The 18,257-nt window shown below is 38.4% G+C and overlaps 1 protein-coding gene across 10 annotated transcripts in view; it reads right to left on the bottom strand.

Moving 5' to 3' along the window:
* Positions 1–18,257, bottom strand: part of tnikb (TRAF2 and NCK interacting kinase b) — a 68,485-nt gene that overhangs the window by 2,529 nt on the left and 47,699 nt on the right. For 9 of the 10 annotated variants that reach the window (XM_035958520.2, XM_035958509.2, XM_055007216.1 and 6 more), the window contains 11 exons: positions 18,009–18,190; positions 17,212–17,323; positions 15,665–15,811; positions 13,645–13,753; positions 13,191–13,367; positions 12,963–13,106; positions 11,541–11,675; positions 10,662–10,762; positions 9,035–9,184; positions 6,581–6,740; positions 234–373 (listed from right to left, as the gene is read on the bottom strand). In XM_035958520.2, the coding sequence (XP_035814413.1) occupies positions 234–373; positions 6,581–6,740; positions 9,035–9,184; positions 10,662–10,762; positions 11,541–11,675; positions 12,963–13,106; positions 13,191–13,367; positions 13,645–13,753; positions 15,665–15,811; positions 17,212–17,323; positions 18,009–18,190 (1,557 nt within the window). The remainder of the gene's footprint in view (positions 1–233; positions 374–6,580; positions 6,741–9,034; positions 9,185–10,661; positions 10,763–11,540; positions 11,676–12,962; positions 13,107–13,190; positions 13,368–13,644; positions 13,754–15,664; positions 15,812–17,211; positions 17,324–18,008; positions 18,191–18,257) is intronic. The other variant, XM_055007218.1, reaches the window with a different exon arrangement.

Below are 18,257 nucleotides of genomic sequence, written 5' to 3'. Positions count from 1 at the left end.
AGGAAATACAGATGTCCAGTGCTAGTATCACTACTACTATTGCTACTACTACTAGTACTACTACTATTACTATTACCACTACTCTTACTACAACCACTATTATTGCTGCTACTGCTACTACTTCTACTACTATGTTCAGATGTGTTCAGGTGTGTTCAGGTACGTTCACTATGTTCAGGTGTGTTCAGGTACGTTCACTATGTTCAGGAACATTCAGGTGCGTTCAGACTCACCTTGTCGTTTCTCTCTGACAGGAACTTCAGTCGCTGAGCTCGCTTGTGCATGAAAACTCCATCGAGGTGTCCCGTCTCCACGGAGCGGATCTCAATGGCCTTCTCTCCCCATCCCATGATCTGGCTGGAGTGGATGTAGGCTGCAGGATGGGAGGGGGACACACACACACAACCACACACACACACACACACACACACACACACACACACACACACACACACACACACACACACAACCAGACACACAACCACAGACACACAACCACGACCATACAGAGGGTGGAAGAGCAGAAACCTCAGCAGTCATCCCTCCAGACCTCCTCACCTCTGTTATTATTGCAGCAGTTTCTGGCTGACGTTGGATCAGAGCCGGACAGGAAGCAGGACGGAGACGAGTGGACGTCTGATCACTACTGACCCACGCAAAACAACGTCTCTACAACGTCTCAACAGCGTAATGACTGGAAGCTTCTCTACAGCGAACTTTCTTTTTAAAACACTACTGAGACTCCTGAGACTTTTGGAACCTGAGAGTTGTTTAAACGATGAATCCGACAGCTACAGTGCTGTGAAAAAGTATCTGGCCCCTGCTCAAATTCAAACTTTTTTGTAAATTTTACCCATGGAAAATTTGCTGGATTTTGGTTGATTTTTATGTGAATGTTCTGAAGAAACATTTTTAACATTTCTTTTTTCCACCAAAAAATGTTCAAAGATTTCCAAAAATGTTGGAAATGTGGACATCAGAAGTTTCACTGTATGTACTGTTTCACTATATTTTATTTCCACATTTTCAAACTTTAAAACGGGTCAATTTGACCCGCAGGACGACACGAGGGTTAAGGAAAAAAATCTATTCAAAGCTACCTGGCCCTGTGTGAAAAAGTAATTGCCCCCAAAGCCTAATAGAGGGGGTCCTCAATTTACGGCGTCCTCAACCTACAGTATTTCGTCGTCACGGGGAACTAGCTGGCGAGCGGAGCGGAGGAATACGTCGTCACGCGGCGCTATAAGACGGCTTTGTTTACATTCAGTGCCTAATAAACAGAATTTTCCTCTCAAATAACAGCAAGTATTTATGAAATAATCTTTTTTTTTTTGCTGATTTACATCCCATAAATCAGAATTTTACGTTCACAAATTGTAAAAGAACAGGTAAATAATCGTAAACATGTATATTTTTGACATTATTGACAGTGCTTTTTTTTACAGTCAACATATCAATGAATATTTTTTATTTCTGTAATTCTACCATATTATCTGTAATTTAAAAAAAAACAGCAAAAATCTATACCAATAAATTGTTTAAAAAGTGACAGTTTTGTTGTGTTTTCTACGTCCTGCTTTATGTTTGTTCGAATACATGGAGACTATTTCTGAGCTGAAGCGTGACATTTTAAAAGAAAAACGTATCAGTGTGGAAGTCACTGGGGAGAAATCGCAACTTTGACTGGACAATAAACCGACCAGTTAGAAACCAGTGAAGCTGCTGTGTGCTGGAAGACGGTAGGATGGACTGAAATTAGATCTTTTAAGTTGGAGGATGTCTCCTTTTGGCCGGAAAGAGCAGAAACGCAAATAATAGGTTGTTAATCTACAGAGGAGATAGAACCCTGTCTTCAGAAATTACAACTAAACTGCGTTCTCATTTATGTTTTGAAACAAGTGAAGGATCATGGAGGCAGCAACAGGACTTGAAGCCAAGAAATCCACAGTTGAGACACCCAAACTACGTAGTTTGGTTCAGGAAAATATCAGGTTTTTGTGTGGAGTCCCATCCAGGCTGGAAAGGAGCAAAAGTAAAGCAATAAAATAAAACGTAAAGCTACGCTGATTAGGAATGGAAAGATATTTCCCTCAAAACATAATTAAAAAAGCAGTTTAATTGAGTCAGAATGACATTTTTTGGAGACAGGGTTGCAGTGAGGGTTAATCTAGTCCTTTGTTTCACTGGCTGGACTTTTTCTAAATATTTTGACGTTATTTTTGGTGCATTGGACAGAATGGTATCTACAGTATCGATGGAAAAGTATTCAACCCTCTTCAGAAGTTTTCTCTGCTTTTCAACACCGAACCATGGTCAATTTAATTTATCATTTTTGACAAAAGACTCACAGATTTCAACAAAGTAATATCAACTGATTAAAAATACAGAAGCAATGATTGCAGAAGTGTTTATCCAGTGATTGTAGTCTAAAGACTCCTGGATCTATAAGGTCCAGTCTCTGGTGGATCAGTCCTCCTGGATAGAACTACACCATGAAGACTAAAGAACACTCCAAGAAACTCTGAGAAAAGGTTGTTGAAAAGCATCAGTCAGGACGATACAAGAACATTTAAAGTTCCTGAACATCTCCTGGAGTCCAGTTAAATCCATCATTAAGAAATGGAAGAAAGATGGAACATGAATAAATCTGACTAGAGCAGGATGTCCTCAAGAACTGAGAGACTAGAGAGGGAGGCCACCAAGACTCCTATGACTCCTCTGAAGGAGAAAGAGACTAGAGAGGGAGGCCACCAAGACGCTTATGACTCCTCTGAAGGAGAAAGAGACTAGAGAGGGAGGCCACCAAGACGCTTATGACTCCTCTGAAGGAGTTCCAGCTTCAGCAGCTGAGATGTTAGAGACTGTTCATCCAACAACTGTTGTCTGTTCTTCACAAGTCAAAGCTTTATGGAGACAAAGAGAAAGACTCTGTTGGAAAAAGATCAAATTAAATCTGGACTAAAGTTCACCAGAAGACATGTGGAGACTCTGAAGACACCTGGAAGAAGGTTCTTCGGTCTGAGGAGACCAGGATGGAGCTTTTTGGCCATCAGACTATGTTTGGTGGATACCAAACACTGAACATCATCACACACCATCTCCACAGTGAAACATGGTGGTGGCAGCATCATGATGTGAAGCATGGTGGTGGCAGCATCATGATGTGAAGCATGGTGGTGGCAGCATCATGATGTGAAGCATGGTGGTGGCAGCATCATGATGTGAAGCATGGTGGTGGCAGCATCATGACGTGAAGCATGGTGGTGGCAGCATCATGACGTGAAGCATGGTGGTGGCAGCATCATGACGTGAGGATACTTAAGTATAAAGAAATCCTGAAGGACAACTGGATGAGTCTTCAACAGAGCTGTGACTTGGAACAAGATTTGCTTTGTTTTTTTTCAGAAAGACCTGAAGCATCAAATGGTTTGAAGACAACAAGATGAAAGTTCTGGGATCCAGACCTAAATCCACCTAAGAGTTAGCATCTGAACCTGAAAGGTTTTGTCCACTCATGATCCCTGTGGAACCTAACAGGTTTACAAGAAGAATGAGGTGAAATGAAAACGTCCAGATGTTCAGGTTGGTTGAGATCAACAGGATCAATGACGGAATTTCAACCAAAGGTGCTAAATATTGATTTTAAGGTGCTAAATACTGACTATAAGGTGCTAAATACTGAATATAAGGTGCTAAATACTGACTATAAGGTGCTAAATACTGACTTTAAGGTGCTAAATACTGACTTTAAGGGTTGAAGACTTGAGCAATTCCTTTAAATTTCTAATTATTGACATTCTTTGTAGAAATCTGCTTTGACTTTGATCCTACAGAGTCTTTTTGTGTTTATTCTTGTCAGTAAAAGCTTGATTCAGAGTTTAAAAGGCACAAAAAGTGAAACTTCCAAAGGAGGGTGAACACTTGGGACATAACCTGACTGGTTTTTGGGCAGATGTGGACTCCACAGTCGTTGCAGCAGATCTCAGTCTCGGCTGTTTTGGTTTCGGGACCCTAGAAGGATATTTTTTAGTTTTCTTGGGGAACAGACGGGCGGTTCGTTGCTCAGCGTTTGTTGTTTTTTGGGTTTCTGTGGAGCTGTAGGGACGGGGCGGGGCTGAGGCCGGACTTTAGAAACTCTGGTTTGACGCTAAAATAAACAACAACACACAAATGATGTCCACACGTAAAACACACAAACTGTTAAACCGAGCGGCGGTCAGAAAACACACCGACCCATCCTTGATCCCATCTCTCCTCCTGAACTCTAGATCCACTCGCCTCCATCTCAAGCACAGCTCTCACCTCAAACATTTCCAGAGCGATCAAGGATGGAGGATGAGGCGACAGCAGACCCTTTAAATGTAGAGAAAGAAAAGTCCAACGACACACAGAGGACTGAACAGAACAGAAAAGACCAGGAAGTGAGCAGGATGGGAGGTGAAATCATGCAGCAGATTGATGTGAAGACTGAACGTTACAGAGACACAGCGAGGTTCTGGGAGTCTTTATGTTAGAAAACGACAAGAACATCGATGCCAGAACGCCCCTCTGAGACGTGCTTTTATGGCTTTGCTTCTTTTAGTCCTGGAATTTACATTTTTAAAGAGATTTTCACACATTCAGCAGTCTCAGATGCAGATGTGTGTTCTCTGACCACTGTTTAGGCCAATCCCAGTCTCATAAAATAAAAGTTTTTTACTCACAAACCCTGTTAATGAGGCAGAAATGTTATTATAATCAATATTTAATGATTTTCCACTGCAGAAACTGGTTCAGGGTCATTTGTCTAGGTTAGGGTTAGTACAAAAACAAAGTACATATTCCAGGTACTCATCAGTTTTTAGCTGTAGTTATTTCTCTTTTTTTAAAAAATGTATTAAATAAGCAAAAATATTATTTTACAGATACTTAAGAAATACTAACCGATTTTAAAATTGTAAATAATTGAATTTCCTTGTTTAGTTAAATTACTGATAATAACTAGTACAATAAAATAAAAAATCTAGTTTTATAATTTTTTTTATTTAATTTGCAGTAGGCTACAATTCTCTATATTATTATTATAATATTATATATATATATATATAATATTTCATATATATATTACAGATATTTTAGAAAAAGAAAATATATATCAGGGATTTCAAAATAGCACACGATTTTAACTGTTATTTTACTAATTTTCCCTGTTTACTGATAACAACTAGGAAAATCATAAAAATAAGCAATTTTTATGAATTGCTATTTATTCATTTACAGTGTCTGACCCATTTTTCAACTGTATTTTAATAATAAAAAATTAGTATTTAATGAATATTATTTACAGATATTATGATATTAAAATTTATCTATTATTATATATTTATTTATTATTTATTATTTATTGTTATATAATGTAATTTTATGAATATTTTACAGATATTTAAGGAATAATATGTATATCATGGATGTTATTTTACAGATTGTCCCTGTTTTGTTAAATTATATATATCATCTAGTAAAATTACAGAAAAAAATATTAATTTCCATTTTGATTATAAAAAACAAAAACTGTATTACTAATCTTTAAATAATGTCCACACCAAAAATTTGTTTACATAGTGTGACTAGAATTACAGTTTTAATGCATTTAAATAAGGTGAAACATCTTATCTTACATATATTTGTTGTTATTTAAAAGAAAGTGTAAGTTTTAATTTTATTTTTACGGATTTCCCTGTTTTGTTAAATTACAGAAAAAACTGTAAAACTGTAGAAAAGAAGCAGTTTTTTTTCCAAATTTCTCTATTTTTTAATGCATTTAAATAAGCAACAAATATTATTATAATAAAATTGTAGAAAATACTTTGTAAAATAGCAGAAAAAAGTATTAATGTTTATGTCAACTGAAAAAAACAGGCTAAAATTGTAAATAATGCCGACATCAAAAAAATAAAATAAATTACTATTTATAGCATAATTGCATAGGGGATGTTATGTCATTATCATTCTCTGCTTATTAGTCAAAAAAAGTTAAAAAAAAAGTTTATTAAAGTTTTCCCTTTGCTGACATCACATACAGTCATGCTCATAAGTTTACATCTTCGGGCAGAATTAGTAAAATATGAACCTTTGATGAAAACATGAATGATCAGAGCAAATAGAATAAATAACTTTGTCTGAATATTAACCCTAAATGACAGAGAAGTTTTTCCATCATCAAACATATTTTCTAAACAGAAACTGACATGATTTCACTAGTTTTTCCAGGTATGTAAACTTATGAGCACAGCTGTATTTGTCCTATCAGGGCCACCGTAGATTACGATGTTGTGGTTTAATATTAGAACACTCCAGAGCAGTGACTGTATGATGAAGCTGATGAAGCTGACGGAAGTGTTTTTGTTCTCATCGCCCTCGACTCCCTCAAACCTGCAGCGTCTCTGTAACCAGGTGAAGACACACAGGTGAGACAGTCTGGCTGCTGATTGGCTGGCTCTGAGCGGGGAGGGGGTGAGGGTGAAGGATGATCTGCTGGGACCGCTCATATAGAGGTCAGAGGTCAGGGGTCAGGGAGAAGCGAGCTGATTGGTTGACGTACCGACGGAGGTGGGCATCTCGCCCCACTGCAGCACCACGTCTTTGGTGATGCGTCCGTAGGTGTTGACGTAGACGCCCTCGTCCTCGTAGCACAGCAGCATCTCCATGCCGTCCGTCTTGGGCAGAACCACGATGGCGTGCGGGGTCACCTGACCCTGAATCTGCCGGGGCGACACACGTGAGGAGGGGGTTGGAGGGGGTAGGGGCAGGGGGGGCAGTTGGGGGCAGTTAGGGGCCGCCCGACGCCCCCCGAGCCCCGCCCCCTGAGAGAAGAAACTGCTGCAACAATGGAGGCTCCCGCTCCACAGCCACGCAATCGCCATGGAAACAGACATGAGCACAGCGTGATTCATGACTGCCGAGAGCGTGAGGCGGTTGCCGTGGTTACCATCTCCTTCTCCCCGTCTCCATCCCCTGACTGTAACCAGACCGGGGTTAGAGGAGGACACTGACTCTATCCGAATCTATTCACTCATTCATTCATCTATTCACTCATTCATTCACTCATTAATTCTTTTATTCACTCAATCATTCACCTATTCACTCATTCATTTGTCTATTCACTCACTCATTCATTCATTTAGTCATTCATTCATCTATTCACTCATTCATTTATTCACTTATTCATTCGTTCAGCTATTCACTCATTCATTAATTTATTCACTCATTCATTTATCTTTTCACTCATCCATTCATTTATTCACTCATGCATCTGTTCACTCATTTATTCATCTGTTCACTCATTTATTCATCTAATAATTTGTCAGTTCATACATTCATTTATTCACTCATTCATTCATCTATTCATTCATTTAATCACTCATTCATTCATCTGTTCACTCATTTATTTGTCTATTCACTCATTTATTCATCTAATAATTTGTCTATTCACTCATTCATCTATTCACTCATTCATTCATTTATTCACTCATTCATTAAGTAACCTAAACTTCTAAACATTCATTCATTCATTCACTGAACCACTGAATCACTCACACATTCACTCTATTCATTCAGCTCACAAATCTACCTTTAACACTCACCTGATCACTCAGATGCTTAACTGTATTTAAACGCTCATTCATTCACTAAGTCACTTAATCACTCATTCATTCAGCCACCTCATCCTACATTTAAACATGCATTCATTCACACAGTCACTGAATCAGTCACTCATTTATTCAGTCACCCACCTATTCCTGGACTTAAATATTTAATTATTGAGTCACCCCTTAACCCTTTAAACATTCACTCATTCATTCACTCAGCCTCCTAATCCTGCATTGAAACACCCATTCATTCAATGTGTCACCAAATCAGTCACTAACTCATTCACTCAATCCTTCACTCATTCATTCAGCCACTTCTTCCTACATTCTTTCCTTCATTCACTACTCTTAATTTCAGAAACTCACTAATTCATCCATTCATTCTCTCTCACTCTTACAGGGTAGATTTACACTCTGTATTCACTCATTCACTAATCATGATTTCACCCATTTATTCATTCATTCACTCAATCTAAAAGCAACTGACACATTTATCCATTCACTCATTCACTCGCTCATTTCCAACATTAATTGTATTTCTCTCCTGTTTTGCTACCTGTACCCTCCCACCTAGGTTCACCTTCACACATTCATTTGTTTACGCCCTGATTTGTTTTCTGGAACTGTCACGCATCCATGTGTTCACTCACTAGCTCATTAATTCTCTCACTTCCTCACTGTTCATTCATTCAAGTCACACAGTTTGACTTTAAAATGTTTCAAGTTAAAGCTACACACAGTTTCCATCACTTCACATTGACACACATTCATTTCCTGGAGACTTAAACTAGCAGTAACCATAGATACTAGTTGTCTAATCTCAAACTAACCCAACTACACCTTAAACTAACCTGACTACACCTTAAACAAATCCAACTACACCTTAAACTAACCTGACTACACCTTAAACAAATCCAACTACACCTTAAACTAACCTGACTACACCTTAAACAAATCCAACTACACCTTAAACTAACCCAACTACACCTTAAACTAACCTGACTACACCTTAAACAAATCCAACTACACCTTAAACTATCCTGACTACACCTTAAACAAATCCAACTACACCTTAAACTAACCCAACTACACCTTAAACTATCCTGACTACACCTTAAACTAACCCAACTACACCTTAAACTAACCCAACTACACCTTAAAGTAACCCGGCTACACCTTAAACTAACCCAACTACACCTTAAACAAATCCAACTACACCTTAAACAAATCCAACTACACCTTAAACTAACCTAACTATACCTTAAACTAACCCAACTACACCTTAAACAAATCCAACTATACCTTAAACTAACCAAACTACACCTTAAACTAACCGAACTACACCTTAAACTAACCTGGCTACACCTTAACCCGAGTCTTAAATTTGCCATTCTGCGAAGTCTTACATGTGAGGGGATGTAGATGTCGTAGGGGTTTCCGGAGTCGACATCGATGACGTGGAATCCGATGCTGGATCCATAGATGACCTTCAGCCTCTGACCCTCCTCCACGGTCAGGTCCACCAGCAGGGGGCGATGCTGCAGGTCAGTGAAAGACTGATGCACAGAGAGGAAGACGGTCGGTTAACTGGAAAATATTCTGTCTAAACATTCTATTAAACCAAACACCTCTGTAAACCAAGAGAAATCACATTTTAAGGTGTTGTTTTTGAACTGTTGCTCCCTTAACTCCAGCAGCGAGTCCCTGATGGTCTCATGGCTGGGATTTGGCGCTCTCGCTGTCGTGGACCTAATTAGATTCCCAGTCGGGAAGGAACTTTTAGTATTGGAACACACTGGTTCCTGCATGAATCTTCCTTTCACTATGATCCAAGGGCACTATGGTCTAATTTGCCTCAGTCACCTTGAAAAGACTCCTGTCATGTATTAGACTCCAGACCAATGGTTCCGTGACAAGTCAAAGATGTACAACAAGCTGGGTTTTGTCTGGACTCCCCCCACAGATTGAACACAAGTAGTTACAGGTTACTCTACATCCACAAGTAGCTATACAACACCTTGGTTTGTACACATACCACAACTCTCGGAGAAAGTCTACCTTTATTGTCAGAAAATAAGTCAGAAATCCTCCTTCCAGCTGATATATTGGGTGGGAATCGAACCCAGCAAGCAGCTATGCTAATGCCCCAAGTGGCCCAATGGTAGGGACACATCAGAGCACCAGTACCATGTTTACACACTCTTGGCTCTTTTGTATGTCTGAAAGTTTGGATGAACAGATTCTTTGCTGGATAAGATGACAAGTCGAGAGCTGACAAAGAGCCTCACCATCAGAAACACTTTCTCTGTCTCGTTTGTCCAAGTACTGCCAGGTTTTCACAAATTACCTCTTAAAAGAAATGGGATAAAATATGGCTATTTATAAAGATATTTGCAAAATTTCAGCTCGATACATCATACTTTATCACACATACATCATACATAATACTTTCCGAGATAGAGTTTGTGGCCACATTTGAACAACAAAATCTCAGGAACTATTAAAGATACAAGCCTAAAAATGTCACTGCTATTTCTCATCATGTCACTGATTCAGAATCTGGAATGTTGGACAAGTAGATCAAATAGTCTCTGGTTATGGGTAAGTTCAAATATGGAAAAAAGCTTGAAGTTGTCATGAAAATAGTCCCATTTCTGAGCTTGCAGATGTCAACTAGGGACATTTGTTGAACTGTATGCAGCTGCGTGCCATAATAATACCGAAAAAACCTCTAGAATACTTTTTATATGAAATACTTGGTCACACAGCTGCAAAGAAACTTCCATAACTGATTAGTAGTTAGTTAGACAAGTTGTACCACAAAGAGAAACTACTGCTAGATATCCTGATCCAAATACAGCAGTGTTCTAAGTGGTTCTCCGCATTTAATAAACAATACGTATGTTTTTCAACATGGCTACATCCATCTTTCATATGCAGTCATGCAAACATCGCCACGTAGCCTCATTGCCGTTTCTACCCAGTGGTCACTTGTGGAATTGCAACACAGCAGTCTGTTCCCATTGTGTTTACCTTGAAGGCCATGAACTTGTGGTAAGGTTTAGGTGCCCAGGCGTAGATTTCCACCGAGTTCTTCAGAGCAATCACCAAGAATTTAATCCTCTCGTATTTCACTGCAGGAAAAAGGGAAAACAGGTTTAGATATGAAGCAAAAATCACAGGAGATTTAGCCACATAAATCACTGACAAAAACAAAAAATGAACCGTCTACCGATCCTGTATAGGCTGCTGTGGACTGAAAGCAAACCTGACCATTGTTCTTGTAATATTTCTGGGGGCTCATCCAGGATTTGACTTCTCGCCAAGTAAACCTACTTTCAAGATCATTTCACAGCATTTACTCTGAAGCTCTTATCTTGGTAATTATTAGTGTGGTATCTTCTTTTTTTTCAGAACAGTCTCGGCAATCAAGATTTGATACGTCCATCCATCCATCCACTTATCTATCTATCTATCTATCTATCTATCTATCTATCTATCTATCTATCTATCTATCTATCTATCTATCTATCTATCTATCCATCTATCTATCCATCCATCCATCCATCCATCCATCCATCCATCCATCCATCCATCCATCCATCCATCCATCCATCCATCCATCCATCATGTTGTTGCACAGACAGACAACAAACACTGTTGGAAAGGTCGAGTCGTGTGATATTTTTTTGAGTTTTGTTGTGTCTCGTTGCAATAAATTCTTTAAAAATAATCAAGTGAGAACAAGAGACATGGATTTGGATGCAAAGTTTAGTTTAGTGGCAATCTGAGATTAAAATCACTGTTTTTCACATGTCTAAGGCTGACTAGTCTTTGGAATGGTTGACGATTCTTTTAGCCACCAGACTGGAGGCGTGTCAACAGATTGGTGACTTGAAACATCTTTCGTACCGACTTTGTAGTGAACGCAGCCCTCCAGCTCCCCAACAGTAATCCAGCCCTGCTTCTTCTCCACTTCAGGGTCATTGTGTAATATCCTATTCCTTAGCCAGGACAGGTAGTAAACACGCAGCTTGTTCTTCTTCCCTGGTTTGGAAACAACGCAAAAGAAAAAGACGCTTTATGTACACACTGTAAACACAATCTTCTTGTGTAAAAATCTGACTTTGAAATATGTATAAAGTGAATAAATCAGTAGAGAACTTTGATCAGTTGAGCTGTTTTTAAAGGTTCAGGTGTTGACCTTTCCTGCAGCGCCCCCTGTTGTTGTGAAGGACGGTGAATACAAATTGTTTACACATGAAACTAGCTGCTAGTTTCCTGAAAATAAAGTTTCTATCACACAAATAGAGGTCGAACAATGATTCTCTATAAATTCCAGCTGTGAAATTACAAGCTCATAAATCCTGCACTGGTTTGTAATTAAATAAACCTTAAAAAACAAAATAAAACAAAAAAAAAATCATGTAATCACAGCAAAAAATGTTTGTAGCCTAAATAGCAGCCAGTAAAATAGTCTTTTTTTTCAAAAACATTGTGTAGCCTTTGTCTTCTTCTTTTTGGGGTGTTATTGGTGGTTGGTAACCAGTTTGTAGGAGCATTGCTGCCACCTACTGGACCTGGAGTGTAGGACAGTTCATCCAAAAGTCATTAACTATGGTTCTATGAGAAGTTATTAGGCACTGAATTATCTTTATTATTAACCTTTATTTAACCAGGAGAAATCCCACTGAGATTAAGAACCTCTTTTTCAAGGGACTGAAGGCCCGGATAGGCAGCAGCAAATACAAAACACAATTAAAACACAATTAAAACACTAGCAAAAAACAATTAAATAGATAAAATTTACAAGCAAATTATGATAAACAAGTGCATGTTGTGGCCTCAAGAACTCGCAGTTTGGATTTCAAGGTGCTCAAGGAGATTAACTCGGTTAGTTTCCAGTCTTTTTGCAACAGATTCCATGCTAAAGGTGCAGAGCAAACAAAAGTATTTCCTCAAATTCAGTACGAGAAGATGGAACTGTCAGCAACAGATGATCTTGTGAATGGAGAGAATGAAGATCAGAACTTTTGTGTGCAGTTAAGGAGCAAATGTAGGTGTAATCCAAGCATTGCCTTATATGAAAGTATACCAATGATGGGTCCTTCTGGTGGCTAAAGCAGTCCATCCCACCTAACAGTAAAACTCTTAGTGGTACGTCGACACTTTACAGTTCATAATAAACCTCAAAGAAGCACGACAAACAGTATCAACCATCCAAAGACACTCACCAGAAGCATTCATGTACAAAAGATCACCATAATCCAACACAGATAAAAAAAAGTCTGGTGTAAAACCAGCTGCAGACAGATGTTAAGGAGGTCTACCAACCTGAGATGGTCACCAGGACGTTGAGTCCCTCCAGGACGTCCATCTGCTGGAAGCGCCGTCGGTTGATCAGGTTGTAAACTTTGCCCTGACCGCTCCGATCCAGCAGCATCAGGCCGTTCTCGGTTCCCACCAGCAGGTTCACGCCTTCACAAACACACAAACATCTGTTTTCTACATCCCGTTTAGCTGCCCATCACTGATTGTATCGTAAAGTTGTGACATTCTTACCCCAGAGAGCGGCACACAGGATCTCGGAGTTGAAGCGCTTTTTGTATTTCCGGATCTCGGGCGTGTCGCTGTGCGGTCGGATGTTGGTTGGGTTGACGTTGACCACAGAGATCTTTCTGGCCTCGTTGAGTCTCGCCTGCTCCTGTTCCTGCTTCAGCAGCTCATCAGCAAACAGCGCTGCAGCACAAAATACAACAATTATTTAAATTAAGTACAGATATGCTCGTTTAACTGTGGTATCTAACAGCACAGAGAACCTGAGATGTGAAAATTACGCAAAAAAAAATTAGTCAGTAATAATAATGATAATTTGAATTTGTAATAGAAATAAGAAATAAGTGTTTTTTGCAAAGGAAATTGTTGAGTTTAAGGTCTTTTTTCCTCGTTTCCGACCCTTTAGATTGTTCCAGTGAGGATCCCAACCACCAGGCAGAACTCTGCAGAGAAAACCCACCTGAGGCAGAGTTATTATCATCATCGTCAGTCGGAGATGTCCCATAGACCCTCGGATCAACGAATGGCGTGAAGGAAGCCTTGGATCCTCCACCGCCTCCCATCCCGTACTGCAGATCAACACAGATTCACAGTCAGTCATGAGTCTGTCCGGAGGTTTGTTAGTTTGGGACGAAACAGGCGTCAAAATAAAGGAAACTGGTTTTTGGCGGTTGAAACTCTTTGGAGCTTCACTGTTGGTTCCCAGTAATCATCAACGTTTCCTTCATTTTGCCGGCTACCTGCCTCGTGTGCTCGGGAACAGGGTGGGGGACAGTTTCTGGATCGGAGGCTGGAAAACCGACAGAGGGAGGAAAAAGAGGGAAAAACGAGCGGAAGAGGGAAGTTCCATCTGTGGGGAAACACTGGAGCCAGACGGGGCAGAATCAAACGGGACGGGGCAGGAAACTAAAGTTATTTCTGACATCTAGTTTACTAAAATACAAAAAATATATGCGGCAGAGTGGAGCAGCGTACACATTTATGTATTTTATTCACTGCTTTAGTCATTTCTAGCCATAATATGAAGGTTTCAGTCAATGAAGACTGGTTTTATTCTTTTTCTTCAGTCATAGAATTGCACTTTCAAAAAAAATCATATTTAAATCAGCAAAAAATATAGTTATTTAGGTAAAAATACGTGGTATAAATTATCTAGCCATTATCTTACTGATTTTACTTACATTTAAAATGACAGAAAAAGTATTCATTTGCATGTTAATGTAAAAAACAGGCTAAAATTGTAATAGTCTTTCACAATGTTTGACTGTAAAATTACATTTTTTAAAAACTTTATTTACATTTGCCCAAAATATTAGTATTTTACTGATATTTGGTGTTATTTAGACAAAAAAAATACATATTTAGGATTGAGAAAATGGTACATAATTTCGTTTTTACTGTCATTTTACAGTTTTTTTATATTAAACATAATATCTTGTAAAGTGGAAAAAAGCATTATTTCACTGATATTTGCTGTTATTTGGACCAACAACATTATGCCTATTTAGGATGTGGAAAATGCAAAAGATTTTTTTTAACTGATATTTTACAGATTTTCCCAGTTTTAATATCTAAAATCATAAAAATGTAAGTATTAATTTACATGTTGTCTAAAAAGACAGAACAAAACTGTAAGTAACGTCCACAAAGCTGTGTTTTTACTAATCATAACTTGTTTTTTTTTTAGTGTCACAAATCACACTGATTTAAATTAAAATCAGAAAAAAAACAATAACAAAAATAAAAAAACTTTAAAAACGTATTATTTTACTGATATTTATTTTCAGTTTTTATAGTTTTTTAATATCGCAGATTTTCACCATTTAAAAAAGCCCAATAATAATAATTCAAAAAAAGATAATAAAATCATTATTTCACTGATGAATACCTTCACAGTTTTTATAGTGTTTTTCTTGCAGATTTTCATCATTAAAGTAATAATAATATTAATCATTAATAAAACCAGGATTTTACTGATATTTACTTTCACAGTTTCTATTTTTTTCTTGCAGGTATTCACCATTAAATTATATATTTGCATCAACTGTAGCTGCTTAAAAGTAAAGGTTGAAAAACGCTTCACTTCTCTTTCCATTTTTTTCCACTTAAATTTCAAATAAGTAAATAAAAGAACATCTATATTTTATTGTAGACTTTTTGCTTTTTTTACATCCAGTCAGTGTTAATATTTCTCTAAAACTAAAGCGTGAACTTTATCCAGCGTTGTTTTAGATTTTTCTAGTTAAATTTATTTAATTTTCTTTTCCATGTTTTATTGTTTTTCTGATAAATCATGTGAATAACTTCAGTGTTTGACGAGCTGCTGATTTTATTTTTATTTTTATTCTCCTCTCCAGTGCAGCTCCAGCTCTGCCAGGTGTGTCTCCTGGATGCTCTGAGGACAGGTGAGGGTCAGCTGGTCAGGTGAGGCGGTGCAGGTGGAGGAGGTTGTTTTAGTTTTAAGGTGGCGCTCCACCTACTTGGGCCCCGGAGGCGTCGCCGGGGGAGACCAGGGGGGAGGGGCTTTGCTGCACCAAATCGGGGAGATTGGCGTTGCCTGGGAACAGATTAGCGTTGCCGGGGAAACCGTTGCTGGCGGCAGAGCTCCGCCTCCGTTCCCCGAGTTTCTGGAAGAAGAGAGAGAGGGGGCGGGGCTACTGCAGCGAGGCGGTGATTGACAGGTCAGGTGAGCCCGCAGGCGCGTTTGTTTCTGTGTGGAGCTTTATTTATGAGAGGGGCGGGCGGGTACAGAGAAAACATTCCCTCATACGTGTTCTAATGCCACTGTTTCACACAATATACAACATACAACATGTAACACACACACTAGTTGGTTTTAACCCGCTGTCTTTAGCATTTAATAGCAAGATAGTACCAATTAAACTGCACTTTATGAGAGTTTTTGATGCATTTTTACCCACTGTGGTTCATTTTCCACTGCCACTACAGCTACGAGTTGATTTTAACCCCCAGTGTAGAATTTATTAGCAATATAGTACCAATTAAACTGCAGTTTCTGGGTGTTTTTGTTGCATTTTTTTGTCGTCTGTGTACTATAACACAGAATGACATAAATATAGCTTTTATTATGACAGAAATCATAATAAAAGCTAAATTTCTCTCATTATTTGTTTTAGAAAATTATAAAAAAAAACTGGAATTACTACATGCAACAGTGACCACAGGTGTTAGCAATAGTGGGAAAAAACATGCTGTGTACATTTTTGCAACCTTTACAAACATTTTCACTTAACTCTACACATTTATTTTTGAAAGATGTTTCACCATGCTGAATGTATCTCCAACAACTTGCTCCTCTGTTCACTGTTTCTGAGCCATGCTGCTTTCATTTTCGTAATCCAGTAGATTTGATTTTTCTCTATATTTGAAATTCTGCAAAGTAACATAAAATTGTCCAAATCGACCCAAAATTTGTCCAAAGCAACAAAAAATGTCTAAACTGACTCAAAAAATTGTCCAAAATAACTCAGAAACTGTCGAAAATCACTTTAAACTACTTCAAAATGACCATTTTTGAGTCAAAACAGACAATGTGACACATTTTTTAGCAGATTTTTGTCGTTTTAGATGCAGTTTAAGAAAAATCAAACCTCCTGGATCAATAGAATAAATGCAGCATGGCTCAGAAACAGTGAACAGAGGAGCTAGTTATTGGAGATACAATCAGCATGGTGAAACATCTTTCTACTTATGATGAGCAGAGTTAAAAAAGCCAAAAAACATCCAGAAACTGGAGTTTAATTGGTACTATATTGCTAATAAATACAACAAAAGGGGGTTAAAACCAACCAGTATCTGTAGCTGCTGTGAAAAATGAAGCATGGTGATGAAAAATGGCCGGAAATCTTTGAGTGGTTTAATCTCTATTCAGAACAAAGTGACAGTTTATTGAGGTCATTTTGCATCAGATCTTCTAGTCTCAGTGAGTTTCAAGGGATGAAATGTGGTTTTAATGAAGACGGTGATGAACGGGGGGTTTTGGTTGAACGTTAACGTCTGGACTCACCTCTCTCATCATCAGGGTTCCGTCCTGAGAGCTGTTTCCGTACGAATCTCCGTGAGAGTCGTTGTGTCCTCCCATCATCCCGAACGACTCGGTGCTTTGACTCGCCGCCGGCCTGAAAACAACATTTTACCAACATTTAATGTCTTCAACCCTTGTGTCGTCCTGTGGGTCAAATTGACCCGTTTTAAAGTTTGAAAATGTGGAAAAAATATATATATTTTCACAGTGAAAACTTCCACATTTTTAACATTTTTTGGGAAATTTTTAAACCTTTTTTTGGTGGAAAAAAAAAGAAATGTTAAAAAAATGTTTCTTGAAGAACATTCACAAAGAAATCAACCAAAATCCAGCGAATTTCGCTGGATGTTGGTTGATTTTTATGTGAATGTTCTTAAAGAAGATATCAGAAGTTTTACTGATATATATGGAATCACTTTAGATATTTTTAGGATTTTTTTGGAAGATTTTTACTAATTTTTCAAAAATATTTAGAAGAATTTTCTTGCCAAATTTGGGGGATTGTTTTAAAAATAAATCTTTCAAGGAAAATTTTAAGGAATTATTGGAATTTTCTTCCTGAAAGTTTTGCAAATTTTCAGATATTTGGGGAATTTTTATTGCTGAATTTTTGGATTTTTCAGACAAGGAAACAATATTTTTTGGTGCCCGTACATGAGGACAGCAGGAGGGTTAAAAGTGATAAATCTGGACCCTCCTCTGTGGACTTCAAGGACCTGGAACATAAAAAGCTCTTTCCTGTGGTTATTTATTCAGGATTGTGTTTGTGGTCGGCTCACATGATGCGTGGGATGTCGCTGACCGCCACCGTGCCGTCGTTGGCTCCGCCCTCACCCTCCTCATCCTCGCTGCTGTGGGACTCTTCGCTGGAGGACGAGTAGTCGGTGACTTTTACGGGCGGCCGGCTCGTCTCCTCGCCCTGTCGCAGCTCCCTCAGCTCTTTGGCCAAAGCGGTCAGATCCTGCAGGACGACAAAAAAAAAAAAAAAAAAAAAAAAAAAAAATCACAAAAATGTTTAAAAACTGAGA

The sequence above is a fragment of the Amphiprion ocellaris genome, chromosome 22, assembly GCF_022539595.1.
Source record: "Amphiprion ocellaris isolate individual 3 ecotype Okinawa chromosome 22, ASM2253959v1, whole genome shotgun sequence".
Lineage (NCBI taxonomy): Eukaryota > Metazoa > Chordata > Actinopteri > Pomacentridae > Amphiprion > Amphiprion ocellaris.
Note: the sequence above shows the minus strand (reverse complement) of the source record. Positions and strands in the feature narration are given on the sequence as shown.